General features: G+C 34.4%; 1 protein-coding gene and 1 pseudogene across 6 annotated transcripts in view; both read right to left on the bottom strand.

Moving 5' to 3' along the window:
- The window catches only part of CNOT2 (CCR4-NOT transcription complex subunit 2), a 116,274-nt gene that overhangs the window by 65,963 nt on the left and 26,808 nt on the right, over nt 1-23,503 (bottom strand). For 3 of the 6 annotated variants that reach the window (XM_072843260.1, XM_072843255.1, XM_072843259.1), the window contains exon 2: nt 6,055-6,127. The exons of 1 other annotated variant lie outside the window; for it this stretch is intronic. In XM_072843260.1, the coding sequence (XP_072699361.1) occupies nt 6,055-6,127 (73 nt within the window). Of the gene's footprint in view, nt 1-6,054; nt 6,198-23,503 lie in introns of all 6 variants that reach the window. 2 more of the 6 variants (XM_072843256.1, XM_072843257.1) reach the window with 1 other exon arrangement.
- LOC140642536 (large ribosomal subunit protein eL38 pseudogene) lies at nt 13,420-14,317 on the bottom strand (annotated as a pseudogene).

The following is a 23,503-nucleotide window of genomic DNA, read 5'->3' as shown; positions in this document are numbered from 1 at the left end:
TCTGCCTGTATCTCTGCCTCCCTCTCCGTCTCTCATGAATAAATAAATAAAATCTTAAAAAAAAAAAAAGATTAAAAAAATAAATAAAATAAATAAAATATAAAATAAAATAATATAAAATAAATAAAATAAAAACTAAGCTGCCACCATAGATGCAATCATTCCAGAATCTAAGAAAGGCCTAAGAATTCATTTTTTAAAAAAATTTTGCCAACTTCTATATTTTTTCTGATTCACAGAAATATCTGCACTAATGTTTTAACTTTCTGTTTAATGATTCTGTATTATGATTAAAGCAAACTACTTAAATGAAAATGAAAATACTTTTCTGAAAGGGAACATAGTACTTCATGTGTAAAACCTAAGGCCTACATTCTCAAAAGGAGTACCACAGTAAATACAGGAATGTTGTCAGGTATTTTAAATCTTGGGGAAACCCAGCAGTATCTGTCAGATTCCATGCTAACTACTACTATAAACGGCTCAGAACTAGTAACTGAACAGAGCTGTTGGTTCCCTCTTTTGGACTAGGGACACTGTGAAAAAGTTACCAAGACACCAGGGGTGCCATAAACCATGTATCTTGATGAGACTTGCTTTGTAGAAAGAAATCACGTCATCTGATGATTTCAGAAGATGAAGAAAAGAAGTACCAGAAAATATAATGCAATTAAAGAAAGGCTAACATTATTACTGTCCTGTAATAATGAGCCAACCAATGAGTACCTTGGGAATTCATTTAACTTTATGTTCTTGGTTGGCCAGAGAAGAAAAAAAAAAGAGAGAGAGAGAGAAGCCAAACATAACAAATAAATGTCAAAATCTATTAAGAAAATATTTAGGTCATGGAGTCTAAAGGACTTCTAATGTTGATAATGTGATCATGACATAAGCAGAAGCATCACATTCAAAAATGTAAGAGCAACCTCTTTGTGTAACTGTAAGTGAACTTAACAGTCATTCATTTTGAGGTTTTTTTTCTATCCCCTTGCTTCATCTCTGGCTACAGACAATAGGTTACAGCCATTTGTTTACAAGCGTTTCAAGAGAGAAAAAAGAATAAGCTGTGAGCCAGTTTATTGGTTTCAGACATGTTTTTCAACTAATTCCTTCCTCAGCTACCTCTTTACCTTAACCCAACAACAAACAGCAACAATGATGACACCTGACAACTCTTCAATAGCTAAGTACCCATTTTTTTAAATTTCTTGTTTATTTTACTAAGTGTTCTTTATATTATGTATCTTTAACATACATTAACCTATTACAAATTCTACAATGCTTTGATGTTGGTGCTGTTTTCAAACATACTAGAAGGTAACCAATAATTAATAGTTATAAGCTACTATGTTACACTATGATTCTTAGATAACACGTTGTAAGATGTATTGACAACAGAAAGACATACATTTTCAATGAAATGTAACTCCGAATAAGAAATATAGGCATTTCATTCCTTATCTACATTTTTATTGAAGTACAAAAGATAAAAATGTAATTTGTAAATAGTTTGTATAACTGCCTTGCAAACCGAATAGGAACCTATCTACTGATGATGCATCTGTATGTGTTAAAATAACTAGGCAACTTGTTTTTAAAATGCTTTATATTATGCAGAAATACTTGGGTGAATAATCAGATAGGTATTGAGTTTTTAGCACTATCTGGGAAATTGTTCTGGGGGGCTAGAAGTTTTGTCCCCCCCTCTTTGAAATAATGAAATATACAGTACCACTTTCCCCAAAATTACCACCTAACACATAAAGAAAGATGTACCTGTATGTATTGAAACACACACACATATAACAAAAGTATAAAAATAAAAAGCAAATACAAAATTCAAACTAGTGATTACTTGTGGGAAGGAGGCAGGGGAAGGGTGGCACATGCAAACTTCCCCATTAAGTACAATATGCAAGCTGCAGAAAAATGCATATTTGTTAAAAACGAAGACAACAAATTACATTTCCACCAAGTCATTAGAAAAGATCTGAAAAGATACAAACACTAAACAATTAAGGTAAACTTTCACATTCTGTTTTACATTTCTTATTTTTCAGAGTTTTTGCAATGCACCTCTATAACTTCCGAGATTTAAAAAAAAATTAATAAAAAGGAAATAAAGTATTTAACGACAGGGGGAGGGAGGAAATGGCAATACAATCACTGCCTTCCTTATGTGACATGTTGTATTTCACAAAGTTAATGTAGCATTTTAGATTGTAAAGTATTTATTTCTTCAGGAACATATGGACTGGGACGCAGTAGATCCAATTTATAGATAACACTGAACTTAAACAACATGATAAATGACCTCATGTAATAAAAGTCCCATTTGGAGTAACACGTAAAAATCTTGGAAATATCAGTAGTATGTTACTCAGCACACACTACAATTTCTTCCTTTCACTTATTTCCTTGTTTTATTGAATTTTACTGAAAAAACATGCATTAAACACCTATTATTTAACCAAAACCATGGTAGGTATTGGTAGTACCAAAACAAAAAAACATGGCTCCAATTTTCAAGAAGCTTGTAACATACCGTAGCACTGTCCAACACAATTTTCTGCAATGACAGAAAAGTTCTACATCTGCACTTATATGGTAGCCATTAATAGAATGTAGCTGTTAGGCATGTGAAATGTAGTTAATGCAACTGAGAAACTAAATTTTTCAATTTTAATTCAAATGATATTAAATTTAAGTAGCCACAATGACTAGTGCATACAATATTAATACAGGTCTACAGGAGGACAAGGACAAATAAACAGATAACTACCATGTATTATGGTCAACACTAAACTAGAAGTATTAAGGCTATGAGAGCAAGGAAAAGAAGCACTGAGCTCATCAGAGAATGGCTTCTAGGAGTACTGATACCTAATTCACATAAACAAAGTGAGGCATTACATGAAGAGGGACTACAAAAAATAAAGGCTTTAAAGTGTAAAAGTATATAGTAAGAAATTAAATAAGTTTTATATACCTAATTGGAAAAAAAATTCATACTAGGGAGTCAGAGGAGAGACACTGGATGGATAAAAGTATGTTGGGGTCAGAATGTGGAAATACAGCATAATGTCAGGAGCTTGGTTTTATTATAAAAGATAGGGAAAGCCACTGATGAGTTAAATTAGTAATTAACCCATGGTTAGATTTGCACATACTTACAGCTGAAGTAAATTAGTGTAAAGTAAAGGAAGAAAATACTAGCAAAAAAATACTAGTTATATTTCCCAGGAAAAAGCCTGACAATCCTTCCAAAAGAGAATGAGCAATGAATCATTTAAATAATTAAATTCTTACCTGACCTAATACAGCGGTCTAAACAAATAAACTCCTCTATTCAAACTCCAAAAACTTAACTGGGCTTAAATTTATAGAAAGAAATGAAATAAAGTAAATACCAGCATAAAAATGAATACTTCAACCAACACCCATTTAAAAGTCACTAGTGGAGATCCCTGGGTGGCTCAGCGGTTTAGCGCCTGCCTTTGGCCCAGGGCACGATCCTGGAGTCCCGGGATCGAGTCCTGTGTCTGGGTCCCAGCATGGAGCCTGCTTCTCCCTCTGCCTGTGTCTCTGCCTCTCTCTCTATGTCTATCATGAATAAATAAAAAATAAAATAAAGTAATATGACGATAAAAAAAATAAAAGTCACTAGTGTTTAGCACAAAGGTGAGGGAATGCATATTCTTAAACTAAGTTCCTATGGCTTTAATCAGGTCTTTTAGGAAATGAGAATTAAACTAGCCTAGTACTATATCAGGATGCTTATATATCACTATAAGACATCAAGTGCCCTTCAAAAACAAAAACCCTCAAAAAAATAAATTGAATGCAGGACACCTGGGTATCTCAGTGTTTGAGCGTCTACCTTCAGCTTGGGTTGTGATCCCAGGGTCCTGGGATCCAGTCCCGCCATCAACCTCCCCACTGGGAGCCTGCTTCTCCCTTGGCCTGTGTCTCTGCCTCTCTCTCTGTGCCTCTCATGAATAAATAAATAAAATCTTTAAAAATAAATAAAATAAGATAAAGTAAAATAGAGTGCAAACATCGGTAGAAAGAATCCTACTTCACCCATGAAAAACAACAAAATGCCTCAAAATGGAATTTTTAAAAATCCAAATCCTGTCATCTCAGCATACACAAACTTTTAGTGCAATCCATAAAAATAAACGTAATGTAATATTCCTTTGAATTTCCCATATGCTTTTAGTATATGTATCAACATCAGATGGGAAAATTTATTTTTATACATGTACTTTTTGGGAAAAGCTTCAAAAATAAATTAATTTTACAATGGAAATTTAAACAACTGTTTCCAAGAATAATTTCAACATGCACTAAGTGTCACTAAGTAAAAACAAAAGAGAAAAAGGGAAAAATATTTTCAGCCAGAAAAATGCTAACCAAGAATTTTTTCAGGTAAGTAAAGAACCCAGATTGTTTGTAAATAATGTAACTGGAACAACAGAGTCTTTTTAGAATACAATGAGTAGAAATTAGGGAATCTCTTCATGTGTATATATAATTTCATTTTATTACTTCCTCTTTTTTTTTTCATTTTATTCTTTTCTTAAATTTTGGAATTCTGTATTAAGATGATTCTATGAAGTAAATTAACTATACCGTGTAATCATAAAAAAGTCCTATACTTAAACACTACAAACTTGATTATGAGCACCAAAAAAGCCACATAGTCTAGAATCTCAATATTCTTAAAATAATTTAGCAGAACCTATCAAAAGATACAACAGCCCACGGAGTGTGACCAATTAAAATCCTATGAGTCAAGGTAATTGGAAGTGGTTGTGAGGCAGGAGGAGCTACAGCAAGTAAGAAAATTAGCAAAGGCCATGTTGGGCTAGTCTCTGAGAACTCTGAATAGAAAAGGTAGAGAGAACTGATTTTGCAAAGCCACAGCTGTGGCTTATTAAAATCCTAACACTGGCAAGAAACTTTAGACATGAAGTGAAAGGAAGAATAATTTGACACTATTTTTATTAGGCACAGTGCCCAAACCAGAACTAAATCTTCTAATCAAAGGCTCTTTGCTATTAACACCATCAAGATCCATTCACAACTTTTCCCACTACTTATTTTTCCAATTTGAGGGAAGATAAGATTAACTGGGCTAAAATAAATAATTAGCAGAAAAATGGTTAGTGTCAAAGACTGCCTTCAACAGTCTAGAGGGAAGGAAACTGGTAGGTGAAAGGGTCTGAGAGAAGTTGAGTATGTATCAGTGCAGAAAACCTAAAGCTTATTCCTACTTGAGCTTTGAACCATTCTGTATTCTGAGCCACTGCATAATTTGGTAATAAGTTAATACACCAAATAAAAAAGGGAGATTTTCTTAGAAAAAATCGAATTTAAAAAATGTTTTTTAAATCACTATTTCATATCACTATCTTTAAAATTCACCTTCTTTTAAAACCTAAGATAGAAAGGAATATTATACTTCAATCATCCTTTCAGCATCCTTACATACTACATAGGGAATGGATATTATTAACCAACTAATTGGCAAAACAAGAAATCTAGCATTATAAGGATAGCAAGCTAATGAAAAATTCAATAGAATTTGAGTCTCTGAGCGCCCTGAGATTTGCATTTCTATTTCCTTTATATTTTAATCAATTTTATCTACACTTCTGTGTTGCTCTATTACCCTGAATATAGTCTAAGAGTTCAGGTTTAGTCTTCTAAGGATAATACATGTAAAAGTAATCAGCACTTTGTTTTATGGACTACTAGCTTGGAACCATTGTGTATCAGGTAATCTAAGTTTTGAAATAGACATAAAGCACTAAAAGTTATGTTTTGACATTAGAAGAATATACATTTATCACAAGCATGATTTATTTTGAAAAATGTTCCCAACTATTTCAACTGTCAAAGCCAACACACATATTTTAAACCATAAGCCAAATTTTTCAAACTTAAGTGTATCCAATCTGCTGGTGTCAGTTAAATATAACACATTAAACAGTTCAATGCAGCTATATGAACAATAGAGAAAAAGGAAAAAAAAAAAACTGATCTTACCTGGTAGTTTCTTTTCTCAGATAATGTATGTCCATCAGTCCTCACCATAGAGTCGTGTCCTTTCCTCACAGTACTGGAGGCAATCAAATAGAACTGTCACTCAAGGGTCGTGTCACAGGAAGGACCGCCCACCAGTTCTCCCTCTAGAGTGGAATTATCCAAAAGCCGTCAAAATTACTAACATGTAAATATATGAACAGTAACAAAAAATCCAATATGATACACAGAAAACAAACAAAAAGTACTTTTTTAATATCATAACTGATCCTTTTCTTAACCACCTAGGGAAAGTTTGAGTGGCAGATGCTTTATCTGAGAAACTGTTAAATATAAAAAAGTCTTCCCTCCCACTTCTCTCTCCAATTAAAACTGTCCGCCAGACCTCACACACAAGGAAGACACAGTGAATAAAAAACCTGACAAAAAAGTTCAGCCCTCAACTCACATATTTTTTCTTTTCAATATTCTATTAATCCTAGAAATATCCAATTAATTTAGATCCAGTCATGTAATTTCAAATCATTTTCCTCCAAATGCTCGTTTATACGGCTGTTATTCATTCAGTTTATTCCTATGCCACAAGACTGGAATACATCATATATTGTCAGGATGATTAACAGATGTGAACTTAATTCAATTTTCTACTAAAATTTACTCCAAGGAAGAGTAGCAACACATGCCAACTTTCTGGATGCCTCTGTCCTTCAATCTGACAATTTTACACATACTCTAATAGATTTTTTTTTTTTACATTAAAGCAGAAAAATAATGGAGCTCATTTCTTAACCTGAACACATAAGTAAATCCAAAATGATGAGGCACTGTATATCTCAGGTACGAAAAGCAAAGCAAAACAAAACAAAACACTGAAGCAGAGGTAATAGTCCCTAGAGATGCTAATTCAAAAATATAAATTGAAAATGAAAGAAAAAATTCAAAAGTGCTATCTATAAAGAATTTGTAAATATAATCTTTTCAAGACCAATGTCTTCCATCCAAGTTTTACCCTAAGAAAGTAATAAGTATACCAATTAAATTAATATAATAATAGTTGCTAACCACTAAAAATCATAGAGCAATCATTTAACATCATAGGAAATTTACTTTGGGAGAGGATAATAAAAACCTCTAATTTAAATTCATAATAAGTATGAATCAGTTTTTTTTATTAAAACCAACACACACGCGCGCACACACACACACACACACAGATTACCTCTAAAAAGCAATCTAATAAGGATAGAAAACATTTTCAATGAAAATAAATCATTGAAAATATTACATTTAAGTTTTAAAAAGAATCCACATAATGAAAATCTGTATTTCATCTCTGGTTTTATGTTTGATCACAAAGTGAGTGAGTGCTATACTTTTACTTAATTTTGACCACCTTATGTTGTATGTTTGGCTGAAATACTTTAAGATACCTTGGCTCTAGGCCAAAATGTTAATTGTTCATTACCAATTTATATATACCACTAATATTATGTCTCTCTCAAAAATAATAGAGAAAGGATTTTTAAGCCATAAGTATATTTACTGCCATAAATGTAAGCTTTACCATCTGTCAAGGAAATAGGTTATCCATAAAACAAATTATCAAGTGAACTGATGTCCAAGAATAGGTAAGTGACACACATTCAACTCCAAATGAAATTTTCATGATTGTTACAAAATGATAGTGAAACTAAATTATGCATCCCCTAAAAAAACAATCATCTCACTTTAATGTTAGTGTTTTATAAAATTAGTAATTTAAAACAGCACTTGCCTTAACTATTAATCTACTCACAACAACTCTGAATTTAGTGGATAGTAATGTAAAACTTCAGTTTTTTTCTTACACGGTAAAAATGTTCCCTTATTAAATTAGTTATGTTTAAACTGAAGTGCATACATTACCTTCACATTATGCCAGTTTCATCAAAAGATGTTAGAAATCTAAAATCAGGCAAGGCAATTTTCAATGTAATTTAATGTATCTGAGCACAATCTAACGGTATAGATTATAAAAAACAATTAGGACTTTACATGCTAAAAAAAATAGCTTAATAAAAATAGAGGTTATTATTTAATCTTTAAACTTACCAGCTAAAAGAAAAAGTTTAACTTTGGAATACTATGAATTTTAGTACAATGGGAAAACTTGTTCTTGTTTCTTTTGTTTCTCCTTCTCAGGATAACTTCTAGTATTTCATGGCTCAGGGTTTCAGTCAACAGTCACTATATGCTCTAAGCAATATATGAATCAATATTCTATACTGATCAATAACTCAGACATCATCTCCTTTTGGTAAACAAAGGGAAAAAGGAATAAAGGCATTCAATTTTCTTCTAGGTAATCACAAAGAGCTAACATCTGTCACCATTATCTTGTATTTAATAAAAATATTCAGTAATAGATTGCGTTGATACTCATCGGGAATTAATGCACAACAAATCAAAGAGGATATAGGTATATATGTAAGAGTATGTGAAAAAAGGAACAGATATGGGAAAATATGCCCACTACCTGCCTACATTCATTGAAGCTGTACACATTGGTTTTCCTACAAAGTCCTAAATATTCAAAAGTCAGAAAAGACAAAATATATACAAAACTACAGTGAAATTTTCTATAAGGCAGGATACCTTTCAAGATGGAAAAAGAGAGACTGTATTTATCCTCCTGCCTTAAACAGCTAGAAAATTAGATAAAATATATAAAGCAATGACTTTCAGACAATGGACACATTTCAGAACACATATCATCATAAAAACACCAAATGAAGTAATAAGCCCCACTGTCTGTGGAAGCACGACACCAAAACACAGGGAGGGGAAAGGCAGTAACCAATCAAAGCCTAATGGTTTCGGGGAGTTAAAGGAAAAGAATCCAGAGTTAGGGGAGATAACAAGACAGCTAGAATTTGCAGGGTGAATGAAGAGAAGGAAGCTGTGAGAAAGAGCTTCAAAGATCTGAAGACAGATTGCCTTCAAGGTTTTAGCTGAGTAATTATCTGTATACGTATGTGAAAAAACTACTGAATTAAAAAAAAAAAAACTACTAAATCTAAAAAGCCTCTACAAGAACTCACGTTGCAGTCAACAGGAGTAGGACAGTTTTAACACAAGGAGTATTGAATAGAATTTAGAAGCTAATAAATGCATGAATAATAAAACCAAATAAGCTTTAGACTAAGGATGTTTTGGACTAGCACTAACAAAGTTAAAACCAGCCTCAAAAGATGAAACTACTTCCAACTGCCATAACCGTAACCCAGAACAAACCCCAACAATATTTAAAATAATACAACACACTCCCAGCATTAAGTAATATAAAATTACCAGTCATGCATAGAAGCAGGAAATATATCCCCAAACTAGGTGAAATATAAGTGAAGAGACCAGCAGTGATAACAAGTGATACAATTAGTAGACAAAGAGATTAAACCAGACACTGTAAATACATCCCATACTTCAAGAAGATAAAGAAAACTATGAATACAGTAAGAGAAATACAAGGGCATGGAAAACACAGAAGTTGGCAATGCAAAGGAATTTATGGTGACAGAAAACGTTTACATCTTGCTTGTGGTGGTTATAGGACTCTCTCTACACATTTTCTAAAATACGACCAGAATGAAAAAGACACAACCAAAAAAAGTGAGAGCTTGCAAAACTGGTGAAATCTAAGGTAGACTTGTAGCCTAATTATACTGTGTTAATTTCTGGTTTCAATAATGCACTATAGTTATAGAAGATGACACCATTGGAAGACAGGTGATGGTCGTATGGGATTTCTCTGTACTATTTTTGCACCTTCTTATATGTTAATAATTATTTGAAAGTTAAAAAGATTTTTTAAGAGGCTCAAACTGATCCTCCAGAAATAAAAATTCAGTATCTGTAATTAAACATGCACTGGGTAAGATTAACGGCAGTCTTTTCTAAACTTTAAAGTTTAATGAATTGGGACACCCGGGTGGCTCGGCTGTTGAGCATCTGCCTTCGGCTCAGGGTGCGATTCTGGGGTCCTGGGATTGAGTCCCACATTGGGCTGCCTGCGTGGAGCCTGCTTCTCCCTCTGCCTGTGTTGTGTGTCTGCCTCTCTCTCTCTCTCTCTCTCTCTCTCATGAATAAATAGAATCTTAAAAAAAAATAAAGTTTAATGAATTGAAACCACAGCTAGCAATCAAAAAAAAAAATCTAAAGTTAAACACAGTGAGAAAAAAAGGAACTGTGGGACAATGAAATGTTAGACAATATCAAGTTAGACAGTGAACTATTGGACAATATCAAGCAGCCCAACATTAATGTTAAGTAGTGTCCCAGAAAGAGTGAAAGAGAGGAAAGGATAGAAAACAAAGGCCGCATTTTTCCTACATCTGATGAAAGCTATACTCATAGATTCAAGAACTTCAACAACCTCCAAAAAGAACAAACCCCTCACGTTTTAAAAGTCAAGTTGCTGAGAAACAGTGGAAGAGAAATCGTAAAGCAGAGGGAAAGTACATACACAGAGAGAGAGAGAAAAAAGAAACACAAGGGAGTAACATGAGACTTCTCATTAGCACCAATGCAAAGCAGGGAAGAGTGGGTCAACATTTTTAACTACAGAAAGAAAAAAAAAATCTATCAACTAAGAATTCTAAATCCAGCTAAAATACCCTTCAAAAATGAAGACAAATACAGCCACTTTGGAAGAGTTTGGCAGTTTCTTATAAAGTTAAACATAGACTTACCATGCAACCCAGCAACTGTGACCCTGGGTATTTTCCAAAGTGGACTAAAAACTTATTTTTATGTGAAAATCTGTTCATGAATGTTCTTACCAATGAAGACGTCCTTTCAATAGATGAATGGACAAAATGGTATATCTGTACAATAAAATTCCACTCAACAATAAAAAAGAACAAGCTATTAATTTAATTCATGTAACAAATCTAAATGTATTTGCTAAAGGAAAAAATACAAACCAAAAAGACTATAGTACATGTTTCCATTCATATGACATTCTGGAAAGGCAAAACTACAAGGACAGAAAATAGATCAGTGGTTTGTAGCGGATAAGAAAGGGGTGGGAGAAGTGAATGACTACAAAGGGGGGACACAGGGAAACTTTTAAAGAGATGGAACTATTCCATATAGCACTGAAGTAGTAGATACATGATGCTATGCATGTGTTAAAATTCACAGAACTTGACAACATAAAGAGTGAACTTGAATGTATGCAAATTTTTAAAATAAACTGGGAGGTTAGAAATGCAGACCTGAAAAAAAGACTAATAGTATTATAAATGTATGCTACGGCCACACTAAAGAGGGTATGGGAAATGTGCTGACCTAAGGAACTCTGGAAAATGATGCTTTGACTGCTAACTGTAAGAGAGAAAAAGAACATTCTACATAAATAATGTATTCTCTATTGGTAAAGTGATTCATCACAGAGCTATGGGTTAATAATTCTGAAACTGCTATGCATGAATACTGCAGATAAACATGAAGTAAAATAGACGGGTTGGTGCGAACCACGTTTCTCACTATTAGAATAAACTATGCAGTACTAGAGTCAGAAACATCTCTATCCTATGTTTGTTCTCAATTATAAAATATATTTTAAATACAGTAATTGTTCAGATTGTTACAGAATAGATCTTTTCACCGGTATGTTATAGGTCATATGAAAATAAATTAAAAGTTGATAAAAAGCCAGGTGATTAACAGGTATGTCAAATTTTTAAAACATAAACTTGATAAAAGGGTATTTAAAAGATTTTTTAACAATGTAAAACCTAATTTTTAAAAGACTCCAAATTTTACTGAAAATTTGCAACTACGTTGAATAAGTTTATCTCTAATCTTTTTAGCAGACTGGTAATAGAATTAAATGTCAGGAATGCACAGTAATCTCTGTAACACATCTGTATCACTAATGTCTACTCATATGCAAAAACTCTCAAACTCAAGACACTTTTAGAATAAATTATTAGATACACGAGTATAAATGCTAAAGGATAAACATTTTACATCTCCCTTTTCTGTGCTAGAAACCCTTAAAACAGTTAGTCATGCAATCTCTTAAAATATGACAAGAAGCAACTAACGGGGGAAATAAAAACCAAATCTTAGTATGAGAAAAAAAACAAGTAGGCTATTCATTCTGGGTATTTCCCTAAATCAGAGCCTAATAAAAATAAAGCATGTAATATCCAGAATAAATGATAGCTAAACCGCAATTTTTCTCTCAAAAAAATTTCTCAAAACAAGAAATCACTGATCATGAGTAAAATCCCTAGAATATATTTTATCAGAGAGTGAAAAGATATCAGCTTTATTCTCTGTGTTCTATTAAACTTAGGATATGAAATCATCCTATCCTGTTCTTAAATGGAACAAGAGCCAGAAAATCTGAATTCTAGTATTAGCTTAATCAATTTCTCCTCTCTGGCCTCAAGTACCTAAGGAGTTCAGGAATTGCACCTAAAACAACTCAACTTTTCAACTATCATGTGAATTTGGTCAGGTTAGGATGGTTAAACCAGTTGGACAGGCTTAGTTTGTCTGTTTGTTTGTTTATTTAAGGAGACATTATATTCCAGGTTGGCTATTAATTAAAACAGACTGATAGATGGGACCAATTTCACTGGAGTTCAATAAAAGCTGAAGTAAGTACATTTAGCCATTACCCTGAAAACCTTAGGGTTTTTCAAATTAAAGAACTATGTCAAGAAACTTCTTGTAAATAGGTAATTGTACATATAAAATGTTATGAACTTATTTTCTGAACTAATTTTTGGTTCAATTACATGGATAAATGTTTTTAATGTTCTGAGTTGATGACTTGTGGTACATAAAAGAAACAGGGGCAGATAAAACAGAAATAAGTAAAAAAAGAATTTCAGTTTCAGATCAAACTGAGCCTAGGAAAATCGCCACATTACCTAAAAATAGTTTTTCTGAATGTTTTAGTAATACAGGTTTCATGGGTCTATAATTATCACGTAAAATGAAAAGCTGCCTATATTTACAAAGAAAAACAAATAAAAGTGAATTAACACTACTCCCTTGAAATCAATCTACTTCCTGGTTGTCGTAATTTCATATTTTGTAAATCAATTTGGTATGTCTTCTATTTTCTGTAGTGGTAGCCTTCTAAATATTCTGTGTCGGTTTCTCACATATATGCCAAGGAGGATTCTGGCCACCTGATATGCAGAATTTATTACAAGTAGAAAATCAGTAAATCATCTAAAACACTCAGCATCTCAAGATAAGAATTTTCTACAAGATAAGAATTTTCTACTACCAAGTCCTAAAAGTCCCAAACAAAATAAAATACCATAAAGACAGTCCCATTAAATTTAAATGACTAAAGCTCCATAATTTTTTTTTGAATTTTTAAAATTTTAATACAGTTCAAATCAGCGGGCCAGGTTCATTTCAGCTCCTTCACTGCCAAACCTGGGGGCAGAGACTGCTTGAGTTTCTCTGCCTTCTCTTTGTGATGACCAAAGTATAAAGATATCGGCTACATTGAACTTTAAACTTCACATTATCCTTATTCTTCTTGATCTTGACAGACTGGGGTCCTTTCACCTGGCTATGAGCAAAATGTCCTTGATTTTCTCGATTTTGCGAGGCATGGCTATGGGGGGTACCGGGCAAGGCCAGCACAGCAAGCGGCAAGAAGGGAGAAGAGAAAAGCAGTTCCATAATTTTTGAACCGCAAGCTTGGGAATCAAAACCTCCTAATTTATTTTAGGCTTAAATGAAATTTAAGTCCAAACTTAAGGCAATCAAGGGCCTTCTAATCTTCCTGCGACCTGAAAACTTACACACATTTGCACAAAAGTTGTTTAACCCCTGAGTGATTCAATTTCTTCACAGGAAGGTAAGATCTACCCAATCTAGCTCATGACTATGATCACGTAAGTTTGTAAACCAGCTTTATGATACATAAAACCTCATTGAAGTAACTGTTTGAATTACCTGACCAATCGTATGTGTAAATGGTCAAACTATTAGTACTTACTAATTTTCTGCTGGTGTAGAGCTTAAAAATTTTACAATTAATGTTTTAGAACTTTTCATTATAATTAGCTAAAAATCCACAAAGGTCTTGAGGGTTGAAGTAGCTTTTGCCAAAGCAGTCCCTCTAAAATAAGACCAAGTCATGGGACGCCTGGGTGGCACAGTGCATGAGCATCTATCTGCCTTTGGCTCAGGGCGTGACCCCAGAGTCCCGGGATCCCCTGGAGGAGTCTGCTTCTGCCTCTGCCTGTGTCTCTGCCTCTCTGTGTCTCTCATAAATAAATAAAATATTAAAAGAAAAAAAAAAAAGACCAAGTTATATTAGCCTCACAACCTACTGTGGAACAGACACACTAGTTCTATTAAATTCAACAAAGAAACTTGCCGAAGTTATAATCTATAATTAAAACCCCTTAAAATACATAACGACTCCCTACTCTGCCTCGTAGAATGGCTGTAAGGTCATCAGCAATTAAAAATACCATATGTGAACCAGAAATCTAAAGGCTGCAACTCTACTATACTAAAAATTTTTATAGGTAATATACATTTCTTCTTAATAATTTATACAAGTTGTTGACTAGTGATAACGCGGTATCAAAAACTACCAGCTCATATCCACTGCTTAGACCTCCCTAATTCATAGGAACTGATGAGGCTTACTAAATTATCTCCAGCTTACTAAATTATCCTTACTAAAAAAAAAGGATAACTAAGTAATAAAGGGAAATCATGTGGCTTCTTATAAAAAGTTGCTCCTAAGGGGCGTCTGGGTGGCGCAGTCGGCTGAGCAGCCAGCTCGTGATTTTAGCTTAGTTCATGATCTCAGAGTCCTGGGATACAGCCCCACGCTGGGCTTCCCACTCAGCATGAAGACTCCTTGAGATTCTCTCTCCCTCTGCCCTCCGTCACTGAGCGCATGCACACGCTCTCTCTCTCTCTCTCTCTCTCTCTCTCTCTCAAATAAAACATTTTTTGAAAAAAGTTAAGGGGCACCTGGGTGGCTCAGTGGTTAAGCATCTTCCTTCAGCTCAGGGTGTGACCCTGGGATCCTGGGATTGAATCCCACATCAGGGTCCCCACAGGGAGCCTGCTTCTCCCTCTGCCTGCAACTTTGCCTCTTTCTCTCTGGGTGTCTCATGAATAGTAAATAAAATCTTTAATAAATAAATAAGTTTTAAAAAGTTGCTCTTGACATAAATCTAACAAACCTATTATATATATTTTTAACACTCAAAACATTCTTTTTCCAGTTTTCATAAAAGAAATAAAGCTTAAAAAAGAACAGAAACTAATTATAGCTGCCCATATAAAAAAAAATAATAGTGAACACTAACTACATAAACACTTATTTCCCAAACCCTTCAAAGTTTAGTTTTTATACAAAAGAGGCAAATTGTACACTATCTTTTTGTGTGATGGGCAAGGGAATGGCCAAAGGTGCTCTGCAGAGGCCTGATACATGACTGTCAAGGGCACTAACACAGAGGAAGAAAAGAAAAGTGAGTATATTATTGAGAACAGAAATAGGCTAAAAGATTTATACTGTCTTTTATCACAGGATACAAATAAAATCACCTGGGAATTTTTTTTTTTTAATCCTAATGTCTCCTCCTCCTTTGCCCCTACTTTCATTAATTGAGCAGGAATGTAACCTGGTCATTAGTGCTTTTGAAAGTGCTCCCGATGATTCTAATGTACAGCCAAGGTTACGGTTATCAGGGCTAAGAAGGTACAGAAAAGTGAAATTCAAGTTTTCATCTCAGCATTAAGTACTGAGCAAAAACAAAACACCATAAATTAAAGGTAGTGTAAGAGAATTATTCATTTCCTTTGCATGCCAACGTGCCCTTTCCTTGCCTCTGACAACTAATGGTAGGTCTTAAACATAAATTATTTTTTAAGATTTTATTTATTTATTCATTAGAGACACAGAGAGAGGCAGAGACACAGGCAGAGGGAGAAGCAGGCTCCCTGTGGGGAGCCCGATGTGGGGCTTGATCCCAGGACCCCAGGATCACGTCCTGAGCCAAAGGGAGATGGGAAAGCATTGAGCCATCCAGGTGCCCAAACATTAATCTTTACAATGTTTTATAAAGATGTCTTTGATTGAAATACACTCATTCTTAAGTTCCGGAGTGGCTAATACAAGATAGTAGATGCAAACGTTACAATAAAACTTCTTTGTTAGAAGAAATTTCTAACAGTCAGTACGGGTTTCCCTCACTATCTGAAAGATTGTATTATGCTATTTTGGTTTTACAAAAGACCTACATTAGTATCTGTTTTTTGCTAACTGAAAGAAATCCAAAGAGGATTTTCATTTGTAGGAAAAAGTAATTGTTTCCTTGCTTTATGTTGTTTCACTTAGGTTTAAGAATGCTCTACTTTCAGAAAGCAGGGGAAACCAGTACTTAGGTTTTATCTTTATTTATTTTTTTAGATTTTATTTGAGAGAGTGAGAACACAACTGGGGGGGGGGGGCGCAGAGGGACAAGCAGCACCATCACCAGCCCCACCACCACCCCCTACCACTGAGCAGGGTGCTGGAAGAGGGGCTCCATCCCAGGGCCTTGAGATCATGACCTGAGCCAGTCAGACACTTAACTGAGGCACACAGGCACCCCTTATCTTTAGGATTTAAAAATATGTCCACAATCTTAACATTCCTTCCCAGAAATGTAATATTACCTATCATTTGCCAAGTATTAGCACTGTGCACTAAATACCTTACCTGTGTAATTTCCTTCAATACTTAGAATGCTTACCATAAGGTAAATATTACTATTCCTTTTGTACAGATGAAAAAACAAACTAAGAATAAGGTCAAGCACTAGTAGTAAGTTAACTAGAAGTAACAAGCCCAGAATTTGAGTTCATGTCCAGATGACTTGAATCCATGTCTTAACCACTATGCTTTACTAATTCACATGTTTTTTCATGAACAATTATTTTTTGCATGAAACCATTTCAAGAAATGCTAGCAGTCAAATAATACATCTACTCAAAAATCTCACTCTTCTGCTACAATGAAGAAATCAGCAATGGTGAGAAAAGAAACAAATACTACTCAGCTGGAAATTTAAAGTTCAGCAAGAGCCTGATCAGAAAGTACCCACAATACCATTTCAGACAACTTCAGAAGCTAAGCAGGGGGAAAAAAAAAATCGCGAACAGCTCAACTGTTTTTGTTTAATGTTAAGGCCAGCAGATTATTCTGGTCAATGGAGGTCTTGGTGTCTGTCTCAGCCACAGAAATCAATAAATTCAATATATCTTTATCTTTACACAATTCTTTAGGAAAGAATTCATAAATTCCTTCAGAAATCCACTTTCCACATCTCTATTCGCCACCACCATAGTTCAAGTCACAATTATTTGTCTAACAGGTCTCAGTCTATTTCCTCTAATATAACCATCTACCAACCAATTTGGCCTAAGTATCTCCACATTTTGACATCTAGGAGTCAGATGAGATGGAACAAGCAAGGTAAATGGAAGAGCAGCAGTGAAGGAGATGAAAACCAAAGAGCGTATATAAACATGTTGAAAGTTGACCGAGGAAAGTGGTTCAAGGAAGAGTGTAATGAATCGTTTCAAACTCTGTTGATTAAAAAAATAATGAGTACCGGGGTAGCTCAGTTGGTTAAGCATCTGCCTTCAGCTCAGGTCGTGCGCGATCCCAGGCTTGGGAGCAAGCCTTCTGTTGGGCTCTCTGCTCAGCGGGGAGCCACCTTCTCTCCCTGCTTGTGCGTGCCCACACTCATTCTGTCAAATAAATAAACTTTTTAAATCTTGGGGAAAAAAAAAAAGTAGTTAATCTTTGGATAACAACATGAAAGTCAATGGAAAAATTATTCTGACAAGAATAATTTTGGTGGAATGGTAGAAATAAAAGCACTGACTGAATCAGGTTCATAAAAAGATAGAAAGAAAAAAATTGGTAACAAAATATAGACATCCTTTTGAAGGCAGTTTTGCCATAAAAGTGAGGAGGGAAATGGGAAATAGCTTAAGGAAAACGTGGAGGCCAGAGAATCCTTTCATAAGATAGGAAAACTTACAGTATCAAGAGTAAAGCTGATGACACAAATTAGAGGGAGAGGTATTACTAGAATGAGGAGTAAGTATGAAGGGAATTGTGTAAGAGATATTGGTCTCAGACAGGCAAAAAGACTTATGAGTACCATCAGAGTGAAGATAGTAAATGGGTACAGATTCAGGTATGTGGATAGAGCTTTCCCTGAGTACGAAATTTCTCATCTGATTGCTTGTTTTCCATTTTTTAAAATAAAATAAGAAGTAAGGTCATCAATTCGGAGTGAGGATATAAAAAGAAGTATTAGAAATTTGAGGAGGGAAAAAAAGGTATGAAACAGTGGTCTAAGAAAGTAAGAGAGTGAAGAAATCAGAGGAAACACTGCAGAGCAGAACTGCCAAGCAGCACCATGAGCCCACCGAAGTTGGTATTCATCGCTCCACACTTCTCCAGCCACATGCAACTGCAGGGAGTGCAGGCCAATGGTTGGCAGCGGTTGATTTAACGAAGCTAGTGAGTACAATGAAACATGAGAAAGGAAAGGAGATTAAGGGTATAGGCAAAATAGGAATCATAATGACAGATAAGAAAAGAAGTGAGGATGTTATCTTATCATTTGCCTAAATTCTAGCCATACTGACTTTCTTTTTTGACTCTCAAACACACCAAATCAGTTCTCATCTCAGGGCCTTTACTTCTGTTGCTCCTTTTCTTTCTTTTTTTAAAGATTTTATTTACTTATTCATGACAGGCAGAGAGTAAGAGGCAGACACACAGGCACAAAGAAGCAGGTTAGCCCGATATGGGACTCAATCCCGGGACTCCAGGATCACACCCTGGGCCAAAGGCAACTGCTCAACCGCTGAGCCACCCAGCTGTCCCCTGCTGCTCTTTTTCAATGATCTTCTCAACATTCGTATTTCTGCTTAACTATATCTTTCCTCAGAAAGGTCTTCCCTCTCTGAACATTCACTATCTGAATTTTGTTCTTATGTGTTTACTGTCTATATTTACCCCTTAGAATGTAAGGTCTTTAAACAGAAAAATCTTGTTTATTTTACTTACCATTTAAATACCTAAAATAGTGTCACATAACAGATACACTTTATTGAATGAGATAAAAATATACTAAATTCTTCATTAAATTTAATTTATGAAAACACTACTTTCCTAAAAAGAACTGCAGTAAAATTAGCATCTTGCCTGATAAGAACATCAGTAATCACAGGTTAATTTTAAAGTTGGCTGTTGCAGATTCCACTCAAAAACTACATACTTTTCAAATATAATGCACATTTATTCCCCTTGATATTTTCATACAACACTAGGCCTTTTCTTTGAGTTTAGGATTACTAATTAGGTTATCACATGATCTTTTCCTATAAACCACATCTATAATGCATGTCTTAAGATTTCCAGTTTTAATCTAGTTTAAAGTTGAACATGATCTTAGAGATATTTAAATAATAATCTTTCTGAATTTTTATAAATATTTTCCAGTTTTGTTTTTTTGTTTTGTTTTTTGTTTTTTTAGTAATTGTTTCACCATTTAGTTTGTTAAGGACATCAGTCACAAACACATTTTGCATATGAAAGATTTGATATATAACAGTCTTTGAGAGGAGGACAGCTTTAAAAAAAAAACCCTATAAAACTGAGAGGACATATGTTTCCAGGAGAGAAATTAATATTATCACTTTGAAAGATAATTCAGTATTAAAAGTTGAAAATCCTTGATACTACTAATAATCATACTCCTCTAACTTCCTTCCAAAAATAATTACTGAGTTCTACCACATTCCAGGTAGGAAACAAACGGTAATAGTAAAAAAAGAATTCAATGAGAAACACCTATGAGGGACACAAAACTAGTGAATTTCTGTAATAAAAACTCTATTTGTAAACATCCTGGGGTCAGAAGCCATGTTTCCAAATTATTGTCCATGGAATTATAATGCAATGAATAACAGAAAGTTACAAATGGCAATTAATATTCATGTCTTAATGATAACATTCCTTCACTCTTCACTAAAAAGTGTCCTTAACATGTATTAAACATAATTTAATGTTTACCTAACATAGTAAACAGTAACTTAAATGCCTTGATGGCCTGATTGGGGCAGGAGTACTTAACCTGGGTCTAAAATCCCCATTCTGTTGAGGAAATGCAGAGGGTGCGTGAGCTTGAATAAGAAAAAAATCACATCTTTATTTTATTAACCTCTGATTGAAATTTAGTATTTCCTTAATTAAAAATGTAAGCAATAAGCTGTTACAGTATTAGTTATACCTGTGACTTTGTTACCACTAGAGACCACAGATACTTTTCTATTACTTTAGATGCTTCAAATCTCAAATTATCATTTATGCTCACTACTAGCTTAAAAATTGTACATCGCTGGACTTTGTTGATATGTGCATTACAAAATGCATTTGATGTTAAAAAAAATATTCTAATACATAAATACATTTCTCATAAGCATAAATACCAGGAGCATATTTAATTGAACTCTCTTGTTTCAGAGATAAAGAAATTGTGGCCTGGTGGGACTTAAATGCCTTCTTCAAGGTCACATACACAGCTATTTAGTGACAGAGCCAGAGAAAACATAATCTAGGTTTTCTGGTTCACAAACTAACGCTAAACCAACTTTGATGTGACTGGGTCATAAGAAAGCAAGACAGGGAAAAGACAACTCTGCAAATACATGTCAAAATTATTAGGAAAGAGATGAATTATACAGGAAGAAGAATGGTTTGAAAATGAAAATGATTCACTGAAGGATTAGAGTGCTTTAAGTTATATTCTAGGAGCTCCTGTCTGGCTCAGTCAGAAGAGTATGCAACTCTTGATTTTGGGATTATAAATTCAAACTCCGTATTGGGTGTAGAGATTACTTAAAAATAAAATCTTAAATAAAAAGAAAACCAAATTCCACAGCATGGCATGCCAACGCAAATGTTGAATAAACTGGTCAGAAAACAAATGGGTAAGGCTCTCTTTGCATATTGAAAGCATAGAAATATTCTGAATATCTGAATATCCTAAACATTATTAAAATAGATTGTCTTTCCCATTTTTCCTGAAACAGGACCTTCTCAGTCTGTTTTCCCACTTTATAGAGAGAAATGGGTAGAGTAAAAATTTTACTTCCTTCCAGATGTACAATAAGAATTACAACAATAAGCACAATATTGATATTTACTATCAAATAAAAGTCAGAATCACTGGCAAAGAAAGTAGGAACTATGGCAAATGAGGAAAATCTGTGAACCGCCTAAAGGTAGTTGCTACTGCTCAACTCTAGCTAAATACTAAAATACTGAACTGTCAGCCCAGAATTCCATCTAGAGCTGGAACAAAAGTATCCTTCAAAAATGAAAATGAAATAAATATATGTTCAGATTAAAGAAAACTAGATAATTCATCATAAGCAGACCTGATTTGAAGAAAGGAATTTTATTTGGACAAAGAGAAACAATGCCAAAATTTCATGAACAACAAGAATGGCAAGTATGTGGATATGTAGATAGACCAGGAGCTGGCAAATTTTTTCTGTAAGGGGCTAGCCAGAGCAAATATTTTAGGTTTTGCAGGCCAAATGGTCTCTATTCTGCACTGTAGAGCAAGAAAAACCATAGACAATACATAAACTAACAGGTGTGGCTGTATTCCAATAAAATTTACAGAAGCAGGTGGCAAGCTGAATTTGGCCTGCAGTAACAACTTGCCAATCTCTCCAACGGACTATGTTTTTCTTCTTATATTCTTTAAAATATGCGAGATAATTGAAGGCAAAATTTATATCATCATCTGAAGGGATATTTGAACCATGTGGATATAATGCAACAACTACAACACAAAGGAGGGTGACAAAAGGAAAGAATCTTATCACATGGTGACAAGATTTCCAAGTAGTAAGATATAAACTTTTAAGTACAGTGGGTAGCCTTTGTAGTTGCAATCAAGTTAAGAAGAGGTCATATTAGATTTGGGTGGGCCCAAATCTGATGACTGGTATTTTTACAAGGAAGGAGACACAGAGATGTACACAGAGCAAAAACGCCTAAGTGAAGATGAAGCAAAAATTGGAGTGATACACTTACAAGCCTAAGAATACCTACAGTTGGTGACAATCACCAGAAGCTAGCTACAAGAACAAGCAAGCAAAGGATTCTTCCCTAAACCTACCAACACGTGACCCTGCTGATGCCTCAATTTCAAACTTCTAACCTCCAAAATCAACACACAAATATGAATTACATCTACTGGGGGGAAAAAACTAAATTCACAGTTAAAATACTCCAGAACCAGGTAGTTTGACCAGTGACTTCTACCAAACATTTAAACAATACTAGTTCAAGACAAGATCTTTCAGAAAACAGAACATGAGGGATTACTTCCAAAGTCATTTTTATGAGGCTAACATTATATTGATACCAAAATCAAAGATAATTCAGGAAAAGAAAAGCCTTAAGAAACCTGAACATAGACACAAAAATCCCCAACAAAGTATTAGCAAATTTAACAAAATACCCAAATATTAATAAGCAATGAACAAGGGAAGCTTATTCTGAGAATATACTTGCTCTCCTTTCTTCCCTCCGTTTCCTTGACATGAAATCACATGAAGGAATAACAATATACCGTTGGGTTTGAAAAACATATGCCTACATGATGTGTAAAACACCAACAGCACAAAAAGGGTGAAGAGAAATTAAACCTACACAGAAATAAGATTTCTACATTTCACTGTAATTAAGTTAATGTAAGTGTGGCACAGTAAGATGCATATTGGTAAGCCCCAGTGAAACAACTAAGAAAATACAAAAGAACATAGTGAAACCACCATTAAAGGAATTAAAAGCTTACACTGGGGACGACACCTGACGCAAAAGAAAGTAAAGCAGAAATAAAAAAACCCACAGAAACATACAAGAAAAGAAAGCAAGATGGCAGCCTAGTCACACAACTTCAAAAACAATATTAAATACAAATAATTACACAATCCAACAAAAAGCACTGCCAAATTTCATTGTCAGATTGCAACAAATCAGAACAAAAAAAATCTACATGCTATCTACAGAAGACACACTTTACATTTAAAAATGCAAATAGGGGATCCCTGGGTGGCTCAGCGGTTTGGCGCCTGTCTTTGGCCCGGGGCGCGATCCTGGAGTCCCAAGATCGAGTCCCACGTCAGGCTCCTGGCATGGAGCCTGCTTCTCCCTCCTCCTTTGTCTCTGCCTCCCTCTCTCTATCATAAATAAATAAATAAATCTTTTAAAAAATGCAAATAAATTGAGGTGCACTTGGGTGACTCAATCTAAGCATCTGACTCTTGGGTTTGGCTCAAATCATGATCTCCCTATTGGGAGATCAAGCCCCATGTCAGA

Source organism: Canis lupus, chromosome 11 (assembly GCF_048164855.1).
Source record: "Canis lupus baileyi chromosome 11, mCanLup2.hap1, whole genome shotgun sequence".
NCBI lineage: Eukaryota > Metazoa > Chordata > Mammalia > Carnivora > Canidae > Canis > Canis lupus.
The sequence above is the reverse complement of the archived record's forward strand: the minus strand, read 5'-3'. Positions and strand labels throughout refer to the sequence as shown.